This window comes from Pezoporus occidentalis, unplaced genomic scaffold (assembly GCF_034315485.1).
Source record: "Pezoporus occidentalis ecotype Australia unplaced genomic scaffold, CSIRO_AGI_Poc_V1 ctg70, whole genome shotgun sequence".
NCBI lineage: Eukaryota > Metazoa > Chordata > Aves > Psittaciformes > Psittacidae > Pezoporus > Pezoporus occidentalis.
Genome location: NW_026916053.1, coordinates 127,699 through 146,412, shown reverse-complemented (window position 1 = coordinate 146,412; position 18,714 = coordinate 127,699). Strand labels below are relative to the sequence as shown.

The 18,714-nt window shown below is 53.8% G+C and overlaps 1 protein-coding gene across 1 annotated transcript in view; it reads right to left on the bottom strand.

Annotated features, from left to right (window-relative positions):
• The window catches only part of B4GALT5 (beta-1,4-galactosyltransferase 5), a 37,882-nt gene extending 20,454 nt beyond the window's left edge, over window positions 1-17,428 (bottom strand). The window contains exon 1 of the mRNA XM_062642359.1: window positions 17,262-17,428. Within this exon, the coding sequence (XP_062498343.1) occupies window positions 17,262-17,388 (127 nt within the window). The 5' untranslated portion in view covers window positions 17,389-17,428. The remainder of the gene's footprint in view (window positions 1-17,261) is intronic.
• Window positions 17,429-18,714: the final 1,286 nt, after the last annotated feature.

Here is an 18,714-nt window from a genome sequence, read left to right as displayed (position 1 = left end):
TAAAGACCCTCACTCTGATGGAGGAAAAGATAATGGGACTGCTGTTTAGGATATTCCCCAAAAAAAAACAGAGACAAAGACCTGATTTTTCAAGCACTTTTTACAAGTTCAGCGTGGCTGAACAAAACGGGTTATCACATGTACAGCCTCCTGTTTGCTGCAACTGAGCTGCTTCAAAGCAGGGTCTGAGATGCTGTTTCTGGTCAGTGGTTTGCCTTCACACCAGGCTGGACCCATCCCAGCTAACACGCACGAAACCACAAGTCCTCTCAGTTGTCATGCTTCCGTGCAGGCACAGGACTCGTGGTTACAGCATTTGTTCCTTGCTCACTCCAGCAAGACCCACGGCACATCTTCCACTGCCATTTATGGCTAAAGCACGGTCCAGCTCCTATTTACATCTTCTTTCCCTCCAAAGAATAAATGAAAATACCATGGGGAAAGTCCCATCCCTGCCTGGTTTGCCCATGATGCACGCACCCCAGGGGACCCGCTTCCTGCCATTGGAACAGCAAAACCCAAGGCAGACGTTTTCAACCCCGTGGTGGGCTTGTCTGTGCCAAGCCGCTGGCTGCTTCATGTCTCCAGCCTCAGCAGGGCACACTAGTGGGGACAAACCACCCCACGGAGGTGCAAGGCAGGCTGTCAGTCTGTACTAAGGCATTTACCCTGCTAAAACCTATGTAAATGCTTATCAGCAGGGCAACATCTACCACCAGAAACCACAGGCTCTCGTCTAACACAACACTGGGTGTTTCAGCTCCTTGCCGGAGCTAGAACAGACTGCAATACTGTGGTCAGTATGTGCTAGTGAAAATAAAGCATCATGCAATCCCTTCTGCCCTGGATGTATAAAGGCTGCTTTGCAGCAAGTATGATTTCCACTGTGGAGATCGCATCTATGGCGAGATCCCTCCATAGCAATACCCCAAGACTGCCCCTGCTGTGGTTTCTTTTCCATACATTGCCAGGCCTTGGGAAACCAGCCGTTTCAGCAGCCAGGGAAGGAGCACTGCCACAATCCCTGCTACACATCAGCCTGGCTCATCTGCTGGAGAGCCCATCAGCCCTTTCAACTCCTAACACATCCTCCAAGCTGAAATTCTTCAATCACGTGGGGTTATTGTTGCCCAAGATCTTAAAGGACAGCAGCTCAGAGCTCCCTGCCAAGGGTACTTTCGCCACACAGTGCCATTAAGATCCACAGCAGCTTGGCCTCCGCAGTAAGATTACAGAGTTGTTCTTGTCTGCAGTAATTAGAGACTGCACTGCAAACAGTCAGTACAGCTGCTGTGTTTTTATAGGGGAAAAAAAGCTATCAGAGAGAGGATGCAACTTTGAAGCTCCAACACACAGACCATTAGCTACGGGATTTCGTAAGAACTCTGATGTCCTAAGACATTCATGAGCTTTGCTGTGGGCTATGTAGCCTTGGAATACCTAACATTTTTATATGGCTTTCTTCTGCCTGACAAGTGAACCAGTAGTACAGCTGCTGTAACTAAATTAACCAATTCCATTATCAGAGTAGGGAATGACTGCACCGGAAATAATTAATCTCTCTATCTATGAACTTACTTAACACCTAAGAAACAATGCATCATATCACTCCTGCGCGACACCTTCCTGTGTGCCAACAGAAAAGCAATGGCACAAGAACCTCTTTGGGATGCCCTGAATAGGGGAAAATGGGAGAAACCTCCTCTCTGCTGTGCACATTGGAACCAGACCCTGGGATCCAGCACACACAGACCCCTCTCTGTGGGGAGCAGAGCAGGGAAGCACCATGCCCTGTGGCTTCCCTCTGGGATCACCATCCTCTCCCTTTCTCTGCCGACTCGTCTCTTCTGCCCAACCACAGGAGGCATTTACCAACAGTGCTGCTGCCCTGGTGCCAGGCATAAGAAAACCCTGACCCTTATCACAGGAAGGAGGAAATAAAGCACCCAGGCATCACAAATCTGCATTGCACCGCCCTCTACTACAAGCACCACACTCTCAGAACTGTGCCTAGTGCACTGCCATTAAGTTACACATTAATCCTAGATAAGCAGAAACAAGGCTACTGAGCTCAGCAAGGGATAAGAGGGTCACGCAGCCCCAGGCTGTAAGCAGGGTTCAGGATCCACCACAGGGTGATGGGAACATCAACCGAGGGGCAGGAGGCCTGTGGCCCCCCACACTGCCACCCCACCAGGTTGGTGTTTGTACAACCAGGGGAAAAACATGATGGAAGTTCAGTGATGCCACTGTCTGCAGTAGGCTGCGAGCATAGGGTGCTAGGCACTGAGCCTGCCTGCACACAGCCTCCCAGCAGCACGGGGCTCAGCCATCACTGCCTTCTCCTGCCCCAAGTCACCAGCCCTCATCACCGTGGTGCCTCTGCAATTGCAATTCCAAGCCAAAGTTCTTCCATATCACCGCCTGGCAGTCCTGGAGCACAAGCAAACATGAGGGCACCCTGGGGAACAGCAAACAACCTCCTCCCTCCATCCCACTCCCTCACACCTTAAAGCTCCTCACACACAGAGGTTTCTTGAAGAGCTGTGTTTACCAAGGGACCTGACTGCTCACTCATTGATATGAGCAACAGGGCAGGGCGAAAACCCCAATGAACTAATCAATTCCAGCCTGCCTGCAGCCAGCAATCCAGCTCTGCAAACAGGAGTGAGACATTCGGCTACCTTGGGAAAGATAAACATGCTGGGAACGAGAGGCCAGTGCTCCCTGCGTTGAGAAGCTGTCCCCACCCCTGCATGTCCCATTTGTCCCCACATAGGTTTTGACACAGCAGCCCCAGGAGCCCATCCATAGGGAACCAGCACCAGCACACAGCAGCTGGAGGATGCTCCAGCCCAGGCAAACAGGACCCGGGTGGGCACAAGCAAGGCAGAGCAAGAGCCGAGGAGCAGCTCAGTGCTTTGCCACCACAGCACAAGGCTGGGCTCTGGGAAAGCCGGGAGGGAGCATTGCTGGCACCATCCTGCATGACCAGATCCCAGGCAGGGCGAGATGCGGAGGCCCCAGGGTACGCTGAGCATGCAAACAGGGAGGGTGGGATGGGTCAGAAACACAACCTCTGAAAGCAAACATTGGCATCTCCTGCACCAGTGCAGGGCCAGTGCCCGTGGCATCTCCTGCCCTGGTCTCGGTCACAGATGCAGAGGGGAAAGCCCCCGCGCCCACCTGAAGCTGTGGTAATCCCAGCAAGGGCTTCACCCAAGCAACTCCCTGTGACTGTACACAGAGCCCATAGGTGTCCACCTCCCATTTCTGTCCCCTCTGTATCCCGCCCCCATTTATGTCTCCTCAGCCTCTGATCCCAGCCTCACCATGGGAAGTTAAAACTCGCAAGTGCATCGAGGCTGCTCTCAGGTCTTGGAAGTGGCATGGTTCCTTTGCGTCCTAAAAACACCACACCGAAACACCACGTATGTCTCCACGCATCTTGTGAAGACAGACCTGAGCAGCTCCCCAGGGCTCTCAGGGCCAAGGTGTCTTTGGCTTGGCTGGGCAAAGGGTGCAGGTGCCCTTTTGGGGTTGCTGGCTGCTTGCTGGGTGGCTGGGCACTGCCTGAGCACAGGCAGAACGTGAAGGTGCAGCTTGGAATAACAAAATGAGGTTTGCAGCCAGGCTTTCATCTCCCAGGTCTGCACTGTAAGGGAGTGTGGTATCCTCCTGTGAAGCACTATCAGTGCTGCCCTCCTTCTCCCTCCCTTTCCCAAAAGGTCTGCCAAGCAGCATTTCATAACCTCAGGAAGGAACAGTCCTGTTCCTCAGTGTATCCCACTGAGGTATTTGCAGTCATTGGATCAGACAGTGAGCCAATGTGGGTAGTAAGAAATCCTCAAGTGTGCCTGGCAATGGAAGAGCCCTGTGCAGGACAGCTGGAAGCAAAGGCAGCTTCATCAGGGGCTTAACCTCTTCCTCTCCCAACATCCCCCTTGCTCCAAATGGTCAGGGTCAGCTATTACAGACACCCCCAGGCTTGGGAAGGCTGCAAGGAGCTGGGCAGGACTCCTCCAGGCTGGAGCAACCCCAAGGGGCCGTGTGCTGATCCCCAGGTGCTGATCAGAGCTGGTGTCCCACAGCCCCTCCAGCCCGCAGAGTACGGCACCAGCCCACCCTCCTCCTCCTCCCTGCTGAAGCACCAGCCCTTCACTACAGATTAATTTATCCACTCAAGTTATCCAATTTGGCCAGGTTGTGCTTGCTTCTCAGGGGCATTATGGCTGAACACCAGTGTCCTCTGCCCCCCCCCCCCATCCTCCACACAGCTGAGTCCCTGGCACTGCTTTGCAAACACAGCCCTGTAAGTGCCATGTTGCTCTTCAGCAGCATCCTGCAGTTCAGGGGATTCCTGACCCACTCCCGAGCCGCACAGATGTAGTGCCCTGGATGCAAAGGGGGAGAAGGACTGGTGTCAGCACCCACTGTGAGCCCTGCTTTGCCATCAGCTTTCTGCAGCACAGCAGCAAACAAGACAATTACTGTGTTGACTGGCTTTATTTCTGTTCTAATTAGGTGGAAGCAGGGCTAACCTAGAGCACTCCAAACCTGGGCACCCTCCTAGCACTGCTCCCTCCATCCGCTCTTGCCCTACAGCCCCTTCCCAACCCAATGCACGAAGCAAGCAGCCCTGGAGCAGTTTAACAGGGCCAGGTACCAGCAGACACCCCCCACTGCTGCAGCCTAGAAACTTTAAGACCATTTAATACAACCCAAGACACCAGAAAGCAGGCACTGACGGGATGGTTGCAAGCCAGCAAGTCTGCTGAGGCCTCTGAAACACAAAAGGATGCTTGACCAATCCTTGCCTGTAATTACAAATGCAGGTTAGAGCAGGAGGATGCATAATAGGCTTGGGCTGGAGGAGAACTGAGGCAAAGCCTCATTTGCAGGTTTGATTAGCAATAAATTAAACATGGGAACACTTTGCATGTGGCTGTCACACAAGAAGCTCTGGAGCCCTGTATGAGGGCTCAGGCCATGTCCAGGAGAGATGGGGCAGCCAGGTCTGTGAATGGGGAAGCAGCAGCGATGCTGTGGGGAGCACCGGCACCTGCTGCTGTGTAAGAACTGCACATCTTGGTTCACCTCAAAGCAGAAGTTTCCCATACCTGCCCCCCAGTCCCGACTCCTCCACATGAGCCATCTGGTCAGGGTGTTTTCAGTTCTGCAGTCACGTCCATGGAGTGGAAGAGCAGCAGCGAGCTGCGCTGCCCTCCTATGCTGAATGGCAGCGAGGTGAAAAGGGGCTACTGGAACAAAGTTCTGTTTTCAAGAAAGAGGAAAGCTGATGTGAATAGCCAGTGTGTTCCAACAGCTTGCCCAGCTGATGGCCGGTGAAGCAGCACAGGATATGCTCGTACCACGCTGAGTGTGGACACAGGGACTGGGCACCCACAAACACTCCTCCCCACAAAGAACCCCTAACCTTGCAATAAGGAGATAGCTGTGCACCTTGGATGCCCTTACCCTACCGCCCCAGGCAGACCCTAGCAAGCACAACAGCTCGTAGCTGGAAAGTCACTTTCAACTTGCCTCACTATCTGCTTACAGCAACACTTCCCCCTGCCCGCAGGCAGAAACAGACCTTGTGCAGCAGATCTGCTGCCATGTCCATGCACACTGCTCACAGTGCTGGGGTGCAGGAGGAGGCACACACCCCCCTCAACCCCCATGGGGACAAGCTGCAGGCAGGGCAGCACCAGCCTGTGCCAAGCAGGAGCCCCAAAATGGGGAGAGCTGCTCTTGCTGTGAAACGTGGTCTCCCACCACACAGCACACCTCCAGCGCAGCAAAGGCCAAGGCAAGGAGCAAGCGCCTCTGGGCTAAAAGAGACATCATCTGCTTCACTCCTCTGCAACCAGCATGAGCAGCTCTGCTGCCACATCCAAAGTCCTGCAGGGCTCCAGGGCAACGCTGCTGCAGGGACCAGGACAAGGGGAGATGAGGCTTTTGTGAGCTCCAGTGCTGCTGATGGCCGCTGCAGGGGGTGTGGGGTCCCTGCTGCAGAGCCACACAAGCTCACACTAAAATCACAGCTGCTTTTCTAGGATGTGGAAGCCTGATGCCAGAGCATCTCCCTTACCTACCAACATGGAGCTCTAGGTAGCTGGAAACGTGGTTTCAAACTGAAAGCTAGAAAACGAAGCCTTTCCCCCCTAGATCCAGGATGCTGGATGACTAACATTTGCATGCTCCTACCTCCCCATCACTTCACTCTTGCCATCTGGTTCTGCATTTTGGTCACTGCTGCAGTCTGCAACCTGCCTGCTGAACTACTCAGCTTCTTCGAAAGCGACTCTCACACCACGCAAACGCAGCTGAATAATATTGCCACTCAGTAGCTGGTCTCTAGACCAGCATTTTCAAGGGCTTTGATCCATTTCAAATAAGGCAATGAGCTTAGCCCTTGATTAAATACATAGCATAATCCACCTAAATCTTGTTAGCCGAGAAGCAAGTCACTCATCTCACTAGCTGTGGGTGGCATTGCGTTTCACTGCCAGGCAAGAGGGACTGCCTGCAGCCTGAAGGTGCCCATGGGGGCACAGCCCAGGCAGGCAGAAGCACTGGTGACTGCAGCAAGGAGGCACAGGGCTTGCCCATATGGATTCAAGGTACAGGAGTTCATGGGATCCTCCTGCAAAGTTTCCCCCTGCAACAGGCAAAAGCCACCCACGGAAAGAAAGCCCCTTCCCTGCTGAAGGGCACAGGGAAGGTGTCTCCGGGCTCACCTTCAGCCAGGGCAGTGGGCACCCGATAGCAACCAAAGCCCTAAATAAAATCCACAGCAAGAGAAATCACTGAGTGAGGAAGCCAGGCTGCAGCACGGGAGGAGGATGCGCTGCAGCTTTGGGGGAGTTTCACACCGTATCAGTTGTGCTTCCCTTTCCTTGAGAGGAATGAATCAGCACAGCATTTGTAGAGCCTTAACAGAAAGGACTGGTGCCGAGTGGGAAGCACATCACAACAAGGACAACTATTCCAGCTGCTGGACGGACAAGAGCCTGGCTCCAGGCGAGATGCAGGTGTGCAGCCAGGGTCAGCATCACAAACATCCCATTTCCCAAGGGCAGCATCACCATCTGCCTGCTCTGGTCAGCGCTCACCAGCTGTGACAAGCAGCAGCACCACTTCCCTCCAGGTCCCAGGCTGCCTCTCTTCCCACTTCCCTGCACTTCCCAGCACAGACACCAGTGTGGGTGTACACGTGCCATCCCCAACAGCAGGATATGGGGGAACCAGGCAGCTTGGGAAGTCTGGTGAAAAGAACCCCTCCTTCCCCAGGCAAGCCCTGCTCCCATCCTGCTTGTCTCTGGGATCACTCTATAAGCGTACAGGCGAGTCTTTCAAAGCACAGAGAGGCAGAAGAGCGAGCAGGGGAACACTATGAGGACAGGGACTGTAGTGATAGGACAACGGGTAACGGGTTCAAACTGAAACAGGGGAAGTTTAGGCTAGTTATAAGGAAGAAGTTCTTTACTGTGAGGGTGCTGAGGCACTGGAATGGGTTGCCCAGGGAGGTTGTGAATGCCCCATCCCTGGCAGTGTTCAAGGCCAGGCTGGACAGAGCCTTGGGTGGCATGGTTTAGTGTGAGGTGTCCCTGCCCATGGCAGGGGGGTTGGCACTGGATGATCTTAAGGTCCTTTCCACCCCTAACTATTCTATGATTCCATGCTGTTTTCTAGCCCCAAGGATGCTGTTTCCCAGCCTGAGGCTGCTCCCCACCAGCAATTCCCCCTACAGCCGCTCCTGCCTAAACAGAAAAATACACTAGGATATGGGACAGGAGATATTTGCTCTCGAGGTTACTCTGTGTTTATTATTTGAGTCATTATAAGACAAAATCCCTGAAAAGTGCTATTGCTCCCTATTTCCCCCTGGGTTTCAGACCCAGCATGCAGGGATCAGCTCTGCAGGGAGGTGACCTCCCCCAGGGGCTGATCTCAACTAAGAGGCAGGAGCTCTGCAAATCCCTGCTCCATTAGCAGCTCCAAGGCTTCCTGCAGCAGCCAGGCACGTTTCAACAGCCACTGGAAGGATTTTAAGTTAATTTAACCATGTTAACACATTATGTGGCTTCTGTCATCTCAATTACCTTAAAAAGCCCAGGCATAAATCTCAGGGGGAGTGCAAGGGAGGAGGGAAAAATAATGGTTTAAGAATTAGTAAGAAGGGAAGAAGGAAAAAATAAGGTCTTGGGCACAATTCCAAAGCACAATCTTAGGCAGATCGGGGGGGGGGAAAAAAAAAACAACTTCACAGGATTTCAAAACCAAAAGAAAAAGCAGTGAACAGAAGCAGTATCTGCTTTAATCAAATACTAGCCAGGAAGGCTCAGCAGAGCGGATCTCACCAGTCACCAGCTGGTATAGCACAAAATCAGCCTTTTGGCACTGGTATCCTCACCCAGAGCCGGGCAAGGCAAAGGGCTGCCCGCAGAGGAGCCAGGATGATAAATGACAGCAGTTGAGCATTGCAGGGGCATTTCACTGCTTCAGAGGTTGCTGCTATAACAATCTTCTCTGACTCAGCAGCTGAAAGGGATGCCGGGAAGGAAGCACCATAAAAAAAGTCATGCATTATTAATATGGGCTCTGGCAGCAAGACATGAGTTGGAAAAACACTGAGGGGGAAAAAAATGACTGCAGAATGAGAGCGAGCTGCATGTGTGGAAGCATTTCACACTCCTGCCAGAGCCGCTGTGGCCAGGGGCCACCCTCCATGGGGTCCTCATCTGCAAGCAAGCCCCATGTTTGCTGATAGCAACTTAATACCCACTATATTCTCCCTCGGAGCAGGTTGCTGCAGAAAACACCGCATGCCTTGAGCATGGCCCGCTCTAGTTTCAAGCTAGAACAGCCCCGGGCTGTCCTGCTGTGGAATACAGCCATTTTAGCAGGTTTATCTACCTGCGGTCTGTGCATCGCTCGCTGACTCCCAGGAGCTTCCCCCTTTGCCCCCCACTGCACGCAGTCTCCCCTCCAAGCCCTTCCCAGCCATCCCGCTGGTGTTTTAATGGGAGCACCAGTCACACCAGGCTCCTGCAGCCTCCTGCCAGCGTGCTGACGCAGAGGGCACGGGAGGCAGGAAGGGGAATGAAATGCTTTCCTCTTCCTGCCAGGTAGGTGAGGGAAAGAAATACCAACCGGCACTTGACTACCCGGTGTACTGCAGTGTTTGCTTTCCTCTTTCATGCTGTATGCTTTGTACCATCCCTGCTTCCAGACACAGCCTCTCCCAGCCTGCTGCCGAGGGGAGACACCATGCATTAGGAGTACGTGTTCCCCTATCGCAGGCATGACACTGACCTCCGCCAGCGTATCCTCCTCATTACAGGGTAACCCTCTGATCCCTGCACAGGAGCCTCCTGGCAGCAGATCAGCATATTTAAAGTTTCAGCCCGGATTGGTCCCCAGCCTCTCCAAAGCAAAGGAGGTGGCTAACACTGTGCCAGGATTCAAGTGGTTCCTTTGATCGCTTTGTATGGCGATAGCATTCAAGTACAACCGATCAATTATTTTGCCATCGAATTCCCTAGATAAGCAAACACACACTGGCTGAAGACTGCTTACACCACAGTCCAACCCACAGCTGTGCAATGGGGCTTTTGCCTGTATTTGCTTTCTTCCATTCTGTGTGCAGTAGCATCCTCCATACAGAAATATTTCCTACGCTTTACCTTTCAGATTAGAGAGGCACAGGGAGAGAACAGCTTTGGAGGCACTGTTTTCACACACAGAAATGTGCCTGCTCGTCAGGGCAGGAAAACAGCGGCTTTCTAACACAGCAAACTCCCACTGAGCAGGGAAACTGAGGCATAACCCAGAGAATAAACCATGGTATTACTTTGAACCTACATCCCCTGGAAGCAGCCTCCTCCCTATTGCAAAAGCCAAGGGGACAGGGACAGGCACCCTGGCTGCGGTCCCCTCTGCTGCAAGGGGGGCTGGCCAACACCACAACGGCATCTTCTGAGGGGCCCCAGGACAAGACTTGAACACAGAGCAAGGGCTTTGGAGGAGTTCACATCAGTCCAGGGCCACCACACACAACCACAGGTTTGCAAAAGGAGGAGTTCTTTGGTTTTGCGCCTCAAAACAAAAACACTATAAAATAATCTTTAGGGAGTCACACACAATATGGTCACTTGCTCTCAACTACAGCCCAGTCCAAGCAAGCACTAACCCTCCTCGCCTTCCCTATGCAGCCAGGAACAAGAAGCTCAAACCAAGTCTCCTGCACTCCTGAAGTAATATTTACATGTGTTGGAAAAGCTAAGTGTCAACAAGGTGTACTAAAGCTTGTGGCTCTATGCAGAACACCCATAGCCACTACAGAGCTCAAGGGTTTCCCCCAAGCATGATAGCCCATTCCTTCATTTTGGGTTCCTCCACTTTAGGTCTGAACCACCAGCAAGACCCAGAAAACTCCTTTTGTAATGGACAGAAAGCACCACAGCTCTGCCAGTCACACTCCATGCTATAGCTGCACCCAATGGGACCTGCTGTCCCTCCATCACCCCGGGATCCTCCCAAGCAGCAAATGAGGATGGCCAAGGGTAGTTTTACTGCCGGGCACCGACTTCACCCCTCAGCTTTTCAGTCTACCTTTCCTTTCAAAATCAGAGCAGCTCAGGGTGATGCTAAAAGCCCTCGTGTTTTTAATGTCCTCAATTTCATGTTCTTCCAAAAAACATACATAATATTTCTCAAAAAAAATCCGATTTGGGTTTTTTTCTTGCATTTCCAGAGCACAGCCTCACTATACACTTCCTGCTCCACCTCCAAACAGGCCTAATGCCCACTGCATGTAAAAACCTCCCATCACACATTAACCATCCCAACACACCGGTATCTAAAATGCTGTCAGACCAAACCACAGTCAGAACAGTCCAAATGCAAAGGAGAAGGAAAAGCCAGTATGAAAATAAACTTTACTAAAATAACCCAGTGAAGATTTTGTCAAAGTAAACACACATTTTATTGTAATGATGATGCTTTAAAAATAAAGCTGTTCAGGGGAAGACTTTCTCTGTAAAGTGGTATATCAGTTTCTCTTCCAGACTATTCACCCTTTGGTGCTGTCACAGGGAGAGCAGAGGGTCCTGCAGAGCCTGACCCAGCACCACTGGTAGAAGGTCACCAGTGCCACCGTTATCAGGTTCCCCAGAAGATGCAATAAAATTAAGCATTTCAAGACTCCATGCACTGCTTGGATATCGAAGTCCAGAAACAGCATTCAAATATATAGAAGCGCAAACATATAGCTTCCCACATTGCTCATCTCCACTCCCTGCAGGGGTCCCTGGGGTGTTCATTGTGCCCTGCAGAGCAGATGCTGTCTGAGTTAATGCAATTAATGACTCCACCTGGAAAAGAGGCAGTCGATCAGCTCAGCAAACAAAGCAGTAGTGTCAGAGCCCTGATCTCCTCCACAGCCAGCTGCCACCTTAAGTGACCAAGTGCCTGATAGCACTGACCATGAAGGGTCCCCATGACCATGAAGATGAGGTGTCCTGGGACTCTGGGCTCACAGCACTAATGGTTTTGCTTTAAGGTTTGGTTCACTGCAGCTCACTGAAGTTTTGAAGCACTTCAATTGCAGGAATGAACCAGTACATGGAAGATTGTGACTGCTGATCAGCTTCCGTAAGACAGGCCTTCCAGAGATGGATGGATGAAACATGAACTCTTCACATGCTCCCTGCAGTTGCAACACCCATCAGCAAAATAACCCAAACCAGATGTGCCTGACAGACAACACAGGTGCTTACAGGCAAAGAAAGCCTAGTAATTCACCTGCCCTCAAAGAACCTTGTAATTTGTTAGCCTTGACCAAAAGGTGGTCTCCAACCAACACTCTGCATCACCAATGCCTTGGATGCATTGCGAGCATTGCTGTCCTGCCTGCATGTGAGGCCTTTAGGGAGACTCTGTGCTAGAAGAAGGCGTTGCTGTCAAAGGAGCTATTTCCCACAGCCGTCACCACTCTCCTTCTTCATGTTATTACAGAAGATCCTGAGCTCAAGTTATTGTATCAAGGCACACTTAAGGATTTCTTACTACCCACACTGGCTCACTGTCTGATCCAATGACTGCAAATACCTCAATGGGATACACTGAGGAACAGGACTGTTCCTTCCTGACGTTGTGAAATGCTGCTTGGCAGACCTTTTGGGAAAGGGAGGGAGAAGGAGGGCAGCACTGATAGCGTTTCACAGGAGGATACCACACTCCCTTACAGTGCAGACCTGGGAGATGAAAGCCTGGCTGCAAGCCTCATTTTGTTATTCCAAGCTGCACCTTCACCTTCTGCCTGTGCTCAGGCAGTGCCCAGCCACCCAGCAAGCAGCCAGCAACCCCAAAAGGGCACCTGCACCCTCTGCCCAGGTGAGCAAAGGCCACCACAGCTCACCAGTGTGCTGCTGAGCTGGGCACCAGCTCCCTGCCATGGCCAGCATCCCCTGCTCCCTTGCTCTTGGCTCCACATTGCCATCCCACTTCTGCCTCTCTACCAGCCACCGAATCCCAGCAGGCCCCTGCTGACATCCCCACTAGAAGGGCATAGAAGCCAAAAGCAGCAGCTACCCACTGCCCCACACAACCTCCCCACTCCAGACTCACCAGCCCCAGCTCCATCCCACAGTGCCATCCCCCTTCTCAGGACCACAACCACTGCTCTTCCTCCATTCCTCACCACCAAGCAGGAGCCATAGCCTCACCAGCCACTTCCCCCAGCACCATGGTCCCCCTACCTGGGGGTCCCCCCACAGGAGCAAAATATTCTCCCATTTTCACCCTGGAACTCCTCTGTGCCAAGACTGCCAGGCTGATGCACTAAACTGAATTGGACCAGCCACGTTTGGCCATCTAATACTCTTGCAAGGGACCAAAGTGACAAATAAGCTGTACAAAGGATGCTGCTGGTCTCTGCAGTACTGCCCTCCTGTCTACCAAAACAGTGAGAAGGAATAGCATTTCAGAGCACTTCTGCCCATCAAAATCAAGGCTTTGTGCCATAAATATGACTGAGGGCTAATGCTCCTACCTCATGCCCTGTATGACTGGTCTGGAGCAATTCCTGATAAGTTTTGAGGAAATAAAGCCAGAGACGATTACAGCTCTCACACAGGTCAATCTTTCACTGAATAATTTGAATTCTCTGCGTTACCTCCCTGCATCAGACCCAACCATGTAAGACTCCTGTGCACACCTAAGTATAAAGGCACGAAATACAATAAAAAGGCTCCAACATCCGGAGAGACAATAAGAGAAAAGCCTGGTGCAGCCACACAAGCACCAGGGAAGGCCCCTGACCTCCCTCCTCTCAGTGAGGACCAAGTCCAAGGTCTGAGAAATTCCAACTGTGGCAGCAAGAGTTATCAAGATGAAACAGCAACTTGCAGTGCAAGCAGCTTGTGAAAGCATAACTGTTCTCAGCTGCAGAAAGGAATTCTCCTGATTTCCTAAAACCTGTTAAAAGAGCACAAAACCAGATGTTTTTAGGAAAGCTGTATGAGCCACCATGACATGGGAACACAGGACAGGCAGGGAATGCAACACAGCTCCTGGGAGGACCCACAGTGCCCTGGATGAATTCAGGAGCAGAGGTCAGGTCTAAATAGGAGCAGCTTCTCAATGTTTCTCCTCCATGTCAGCATGCTCTCTGTACCCACACCATCCTTGCTCCAACCCTGAGTCCAGGCACAGACGGAACAACTTCGGCCAGCCCATTCCTGAACATCCCTTCTGGATAAGCAAGGGGCACACAGGGCAGCTGCCCCACAAGGGCAAAAGCCCCAGTGCCAGGAATATGCCCTGCAAAGAACACCCACCAAGGTGCCCATGGGACTCCAGAGCAGGATAAAACAGTTCACCCAATGCCAAGCTCTGCTTATTCCAAAGACAAGGCCAGTGCCATTTCTTGTAACTAAAACAGAGTCTGCCACACAGCACCTTACCCTGCTCCTGCTGTTTACAAGACCCCTGAGCAAGGCAGCAAGGTAACCTCCTGAATGGTCCAAGCTTCACCTCATACCTGCTGCCTCACAGGGCTCCCCTGGCAGGCAGCGGGGACCTATGCAGATACAGGAGCATCTCCTGGATCCTCCAGCGGCTGCCTCTCCACCAGCCCCATCATGTCCCAGCCCCAGCTCACCGCGCAGCAGAACAATCAGCCGCCTCATCCAGCGCACAATGGCCACGATGAGACAGACCCACATAATCACCCCAGCCACGGCAGGGACAAAAGCAAGCGAGCGCCGGGGAACAGCATCGAATGACAGCAGAGCCTGCTGTATTTGTGCCATCAGCCGGGTCCCCGGTAATTTACTTTCAGAGTTGGCTGCAGGAGCCCGGGGATGTGAATTGTTAGGGTGGCACATGGGGAGGACACACGGGTGTTGGATGTGAGGCTGGGAAGCAGGCAGCACTGCCTGTTTACATTGGATTGCTCTGCACAAACTTGGATCCACAGGAAAATTTCAGTTCCATAGGAAGAAAGCTTGGTGAATGACAGAGATGAGGAGCTCACGAGGCATCACAAACCCAGCACAATGCAAACATAAGTCCCCAAAACCTTGGGCTCCCTGAGGGTAACTAGCGTGGCTATTTGCTGACAGTAAACACGAATTCCTTCCTGCATTTCCGTCTCAAGCAGACCGCTGGCATTACCTGGGCTGCAAGGAGCCAAACACAATGGCCAGCCAGGCAACAGGCCAGTGTTAGGGTAGGCAACCCACAGCCTGGGCTGGGCTCCCCTTCCCCATCTCCAGAGGACACCAGGAGCAGTTTTCCAGCTTTTCCAGCCAGCAAGGGATCCGGCAAGCATGCCAGCTCCACATCAATGCGCTGAGACAGCACCCAGAAGTGCAACTGTCCCAGTTTTCTCCTGGCACTGGTGCACAACTGCACAAACACAGCAAGCCTCAGTGATGCCAATGAATTTACCCCTTCAAACCAGGGGCCCAGGGATAGGCCCAGCTCTGCCCTCTGCTACAGTACAGCACATCCTGCCACAGGGACGCTGGGATATTCCCATAGGGACACGGGGATGTTCCCAGCCCAGGCAGGCTATCCTGGATCCAGCCCTGGGGCCACCAGCCGCTGGCCCCATGAGGGATGCTGGCCATGGCAGACGCTTCCAGCAGCCTGTGGCACTGAGCAGATCAAAGCCCTTTCCAAGCCCAGGCTCCATCTGGTTCAAGCTCACTTGGGGTTTCAGGTCTCATTTATCTGGACTTTCCCACTCCTCTGTCCATGGTTTATCTGGTGAGCTGCCCGTCCTTCTTCAGCCACTTCCCCAACACATCCTTCAAGGGGTGGTTTTAGAGGAGAGGCTTCTCCAGGCTCTTTAGCTGGAGAAAACCAGCTCAGCCCTACCCCACCCCACCAAAGGAACAGTGGGCAGGCCAAAGGCCCTAGAACACCCTGCTGATGGCATCTCTCCATCACACACCACATGGCTGGTTCATTAAAACCTCCAGTTCTGCTCATGTCCTAGCTCATTCACTTTTCTTCCAAGCTCCTCCTTACATCTCTGGCCTGAAAAACAAACTCCCTCCAAGTGCCAGGAGGACAAGCTCAGCCGCCCCATGAGCACTGGGCTGGGTTTTCATGACAGAACAGTTTTGGCTGAAAGAAGGGAAAAAGGAAAAAACAGAAGCAATTTGTTACTTGATGGGGAGATGACTCAGAACATCGCTGGCATCCATGGACAGAGACCACCTTCACCTCTCTGCCTCCTCTTTAGCATTGCAGATAGCAAGAACATCAGGTGGGACATGGCGGTGTTATCCAAGATCCACTAAGGGAAAGACCTCTAAGCACAGAGCTGGTTTTAAACAGTACTTCATACCCTACAGCACCTCCAGGACTGGGGACAATACAGAGGCAGCACAAAATTAATTTGACAACTCTAAAAAAGGAACAAAACCATCCTTCGAAGTTCCCTTCCTGAACTGTACAGCTGTTCCCTCTGGGCCTGGGGAAAGCCCATTGTTGTGGTTTAAGGAAAAAAATGACTGCTACAGCTGAACCCAGGACACCCATCCACAGCAGCTCTTGGAGAAGACATCTCCTACAATGCGCTGCAGGATGCATTTGATTTAAACAACTGACATCCCCATAGCAGCATGAGAACAGGACAAGCCAGGCTGTGTACAGAGCACCATTAGCACCAGTGTGAAACTGTCCTCCAATGGATGCCACAGAGCAGCTCAGCAGGACAAAGCCAGGAGCTCGGTGGCATGCCCATTGGGACAGCAGAGCTCTGAGCCACCATGGGAAGGCACAGGATGCCAAGCCCAGGACATGAGCAGGGGTCCCCACACTAGCCAACCCCTACTTAGCCCTAGGAAAGGCGCCCAAAGCCCAGCAGCAGCCATAGGACATGATCTGCAAATAAAACCTATGGAAGTCATCTTGGAAAGAACACAAAGGTCTCCTTGAGGTGCCCAAGCAAGGAATGGCACAAGCAACACCAATGACATTTCAAGGAGACACTCCCATTCAAAAGACTTCTTCTGAAAGGGTTGTTTTTACAGAAATAAATTGTTGCCAAAGTTTGGTTGAAGGCCAGACCAGCAGCTCGGCTCTTTGCAGGAGCGAGATACACTGTATGGAGACAACAGCTGCCTTCCGATCCCATCTCGGGGGAGCCGAGCGCGCAGCCTCGCTGGTACTGGCACTAGGTGCTAGCCATTTGGGTACGCGGCCACTCCAGTCCCCTGTGAAGCCCGCTAAGGGACAGGACACAGGGACAAGTACGCTCTCCTGAAATACACGCTCCTCATCTTCCCACTTGACAAGAAGCGCAGGATTCCCACCGGAGAGCGCGTTCAGACCACAGGCGCTTGGGCAACGCTCCCCTTCAAAACAAACTCTCCAGCAGCAGCGGGATCGCTGCCCCCGGCTCGGCGCTGGCAGCGGCACCGCTCGGGCCCCGCGGCCGGCACCTCCGCGGCGCCTCCACGCACCGGGAGCCGGCACCAGCCCACGGACCCCCCTCCCCCGAGGGGCACGAGTGGGCACCCCCTTGGGGAAGGGTGGGTGAGAAATCATCCCCCAGGCTCTCTCCAGCGCCGGAGGGAGGAAAGGACGCGCAGCCCAGGGACACCGCGGAGCCGCCGCCGGGGGCGCCGGGCCCGGGCCGCCCCTCTCCGGGCAGCGTCCGCCGGGGATGCGGATTACTCAGCGTTTCCCGCGAGAGACGCCGTCCCCCCCGCCCCGGGCCGCGGCCCACCGCTTACCGATGCCCGGCGCCACATAGACGAAGTAAAGGAAGGAGGAGGAGAGCGAGAAAAGGAAGAGCGCGGCCAGCAGCGAGCGCCGGGGCAGCAGCCGCCAGGCGCCGCGGGAGCCGCGGGGCCACCGCATGGCCGATGCGGCAGCACCGCCGCCGCCCTGCTGCTGCTGCCGCCGCTGCCGCCGCTCACATGCGCCGAGGCCCGGCGGGAGGCGCCGCGCCGGGGCCGCTCCGAGCCGCCACCCGCGCCCAGCGCCGCCGCATGAATGAGCCGCGGCGGGGCGGGGCGGGGCGGGGCGGGGCGGGCGGGAGGCGCGGGGCGGGGCCGGGCGCCCCGGGGACCGGCTGCAAACTCCCGCCGCTGCGGCAGCGCCAGGGGCCGCGGCTGAGACCACCCCGGACCGCCCCCGGGGCTGGCCCTGAGCGCCGCCGGTGGGCCCGGGCACCCGGCACCGGAGCTGGGCATCAGGGATGGCAGCGGGGCACCGCGCAGGGACTCGGGGACACCCGGCCACGGAGCTGGGTACCAGTGGTAACCCCGGGACACCGGGCAGGGACACCCGGCCGCAGACCAGGATACCGGGCAATGACCCGGAAACACCCCGCAATGGCCCTGGCACACGGGGCAATGACCCACAGACACCTGGCCACAGACCTGGGTACCACTGATGTCCCCGGGACACTGAGCAGTGGGCTTAGGTCACCCAGCCATAGTCCTGGTACACTCAGCATCAGAACAAGGGCTGATCCTCCCCTAACTTCCCAGGGTCCATTTGGACAGTGCTGGGTGCCCTCCAGACACTGTGCAGGAGGAGGCACAGCCTCAGTAGAGGTGATGGGTGCAGACGAGCGGAAGTGAAGAGCAGGTGAAGTCATCACGGTCAGCGCAATAATGAGTACTGCCAGCAATCAGCAGCCCAGTCGGTTAAAGAATAATGAAGTGGTTTTGCACATGTTTGTGGGCAGTTCCTCCGCTGTGTGTAGGAGGAGTTGGAAGGAGATACAGAGATGCCTGAAAATGAAAAAAAAAATGGGAGAGAAGAAACACCATCCCCATCAGGGGAGCCAGGAGAAGGAGCTACAGAGCAGATAGGGCCCAGTTCAGCCCTCAGAGCTAAAGGGTTTTGCCTCATTTTATGATTCCAGGATCTGTGCAACTCAGACTTTGTTCAGGGGAGGAGTAATTCCTTATTTCACCATCAGAGCTGAGAAAACCAAGCCTTGCTCCAGGCCTGGGGCAGGAAGCGGGGCTTTTGGACTGGTGGCATCTGCCCAGGATGGGCAGTGAAGGCAGCAACACCTCCAGAAATAATGGGGTGGGAGATGGGGACAGACCACCTGCCAGCATGTGTCCGGTGTGTCCACAGCTGCCTCTGCATCCCCAGAATGAGCCTCTTCCCAGAAGGGAATTGAGGATTGCTCAATCCAAACCTCTGACCCTGAGAGTGACTGCCTGG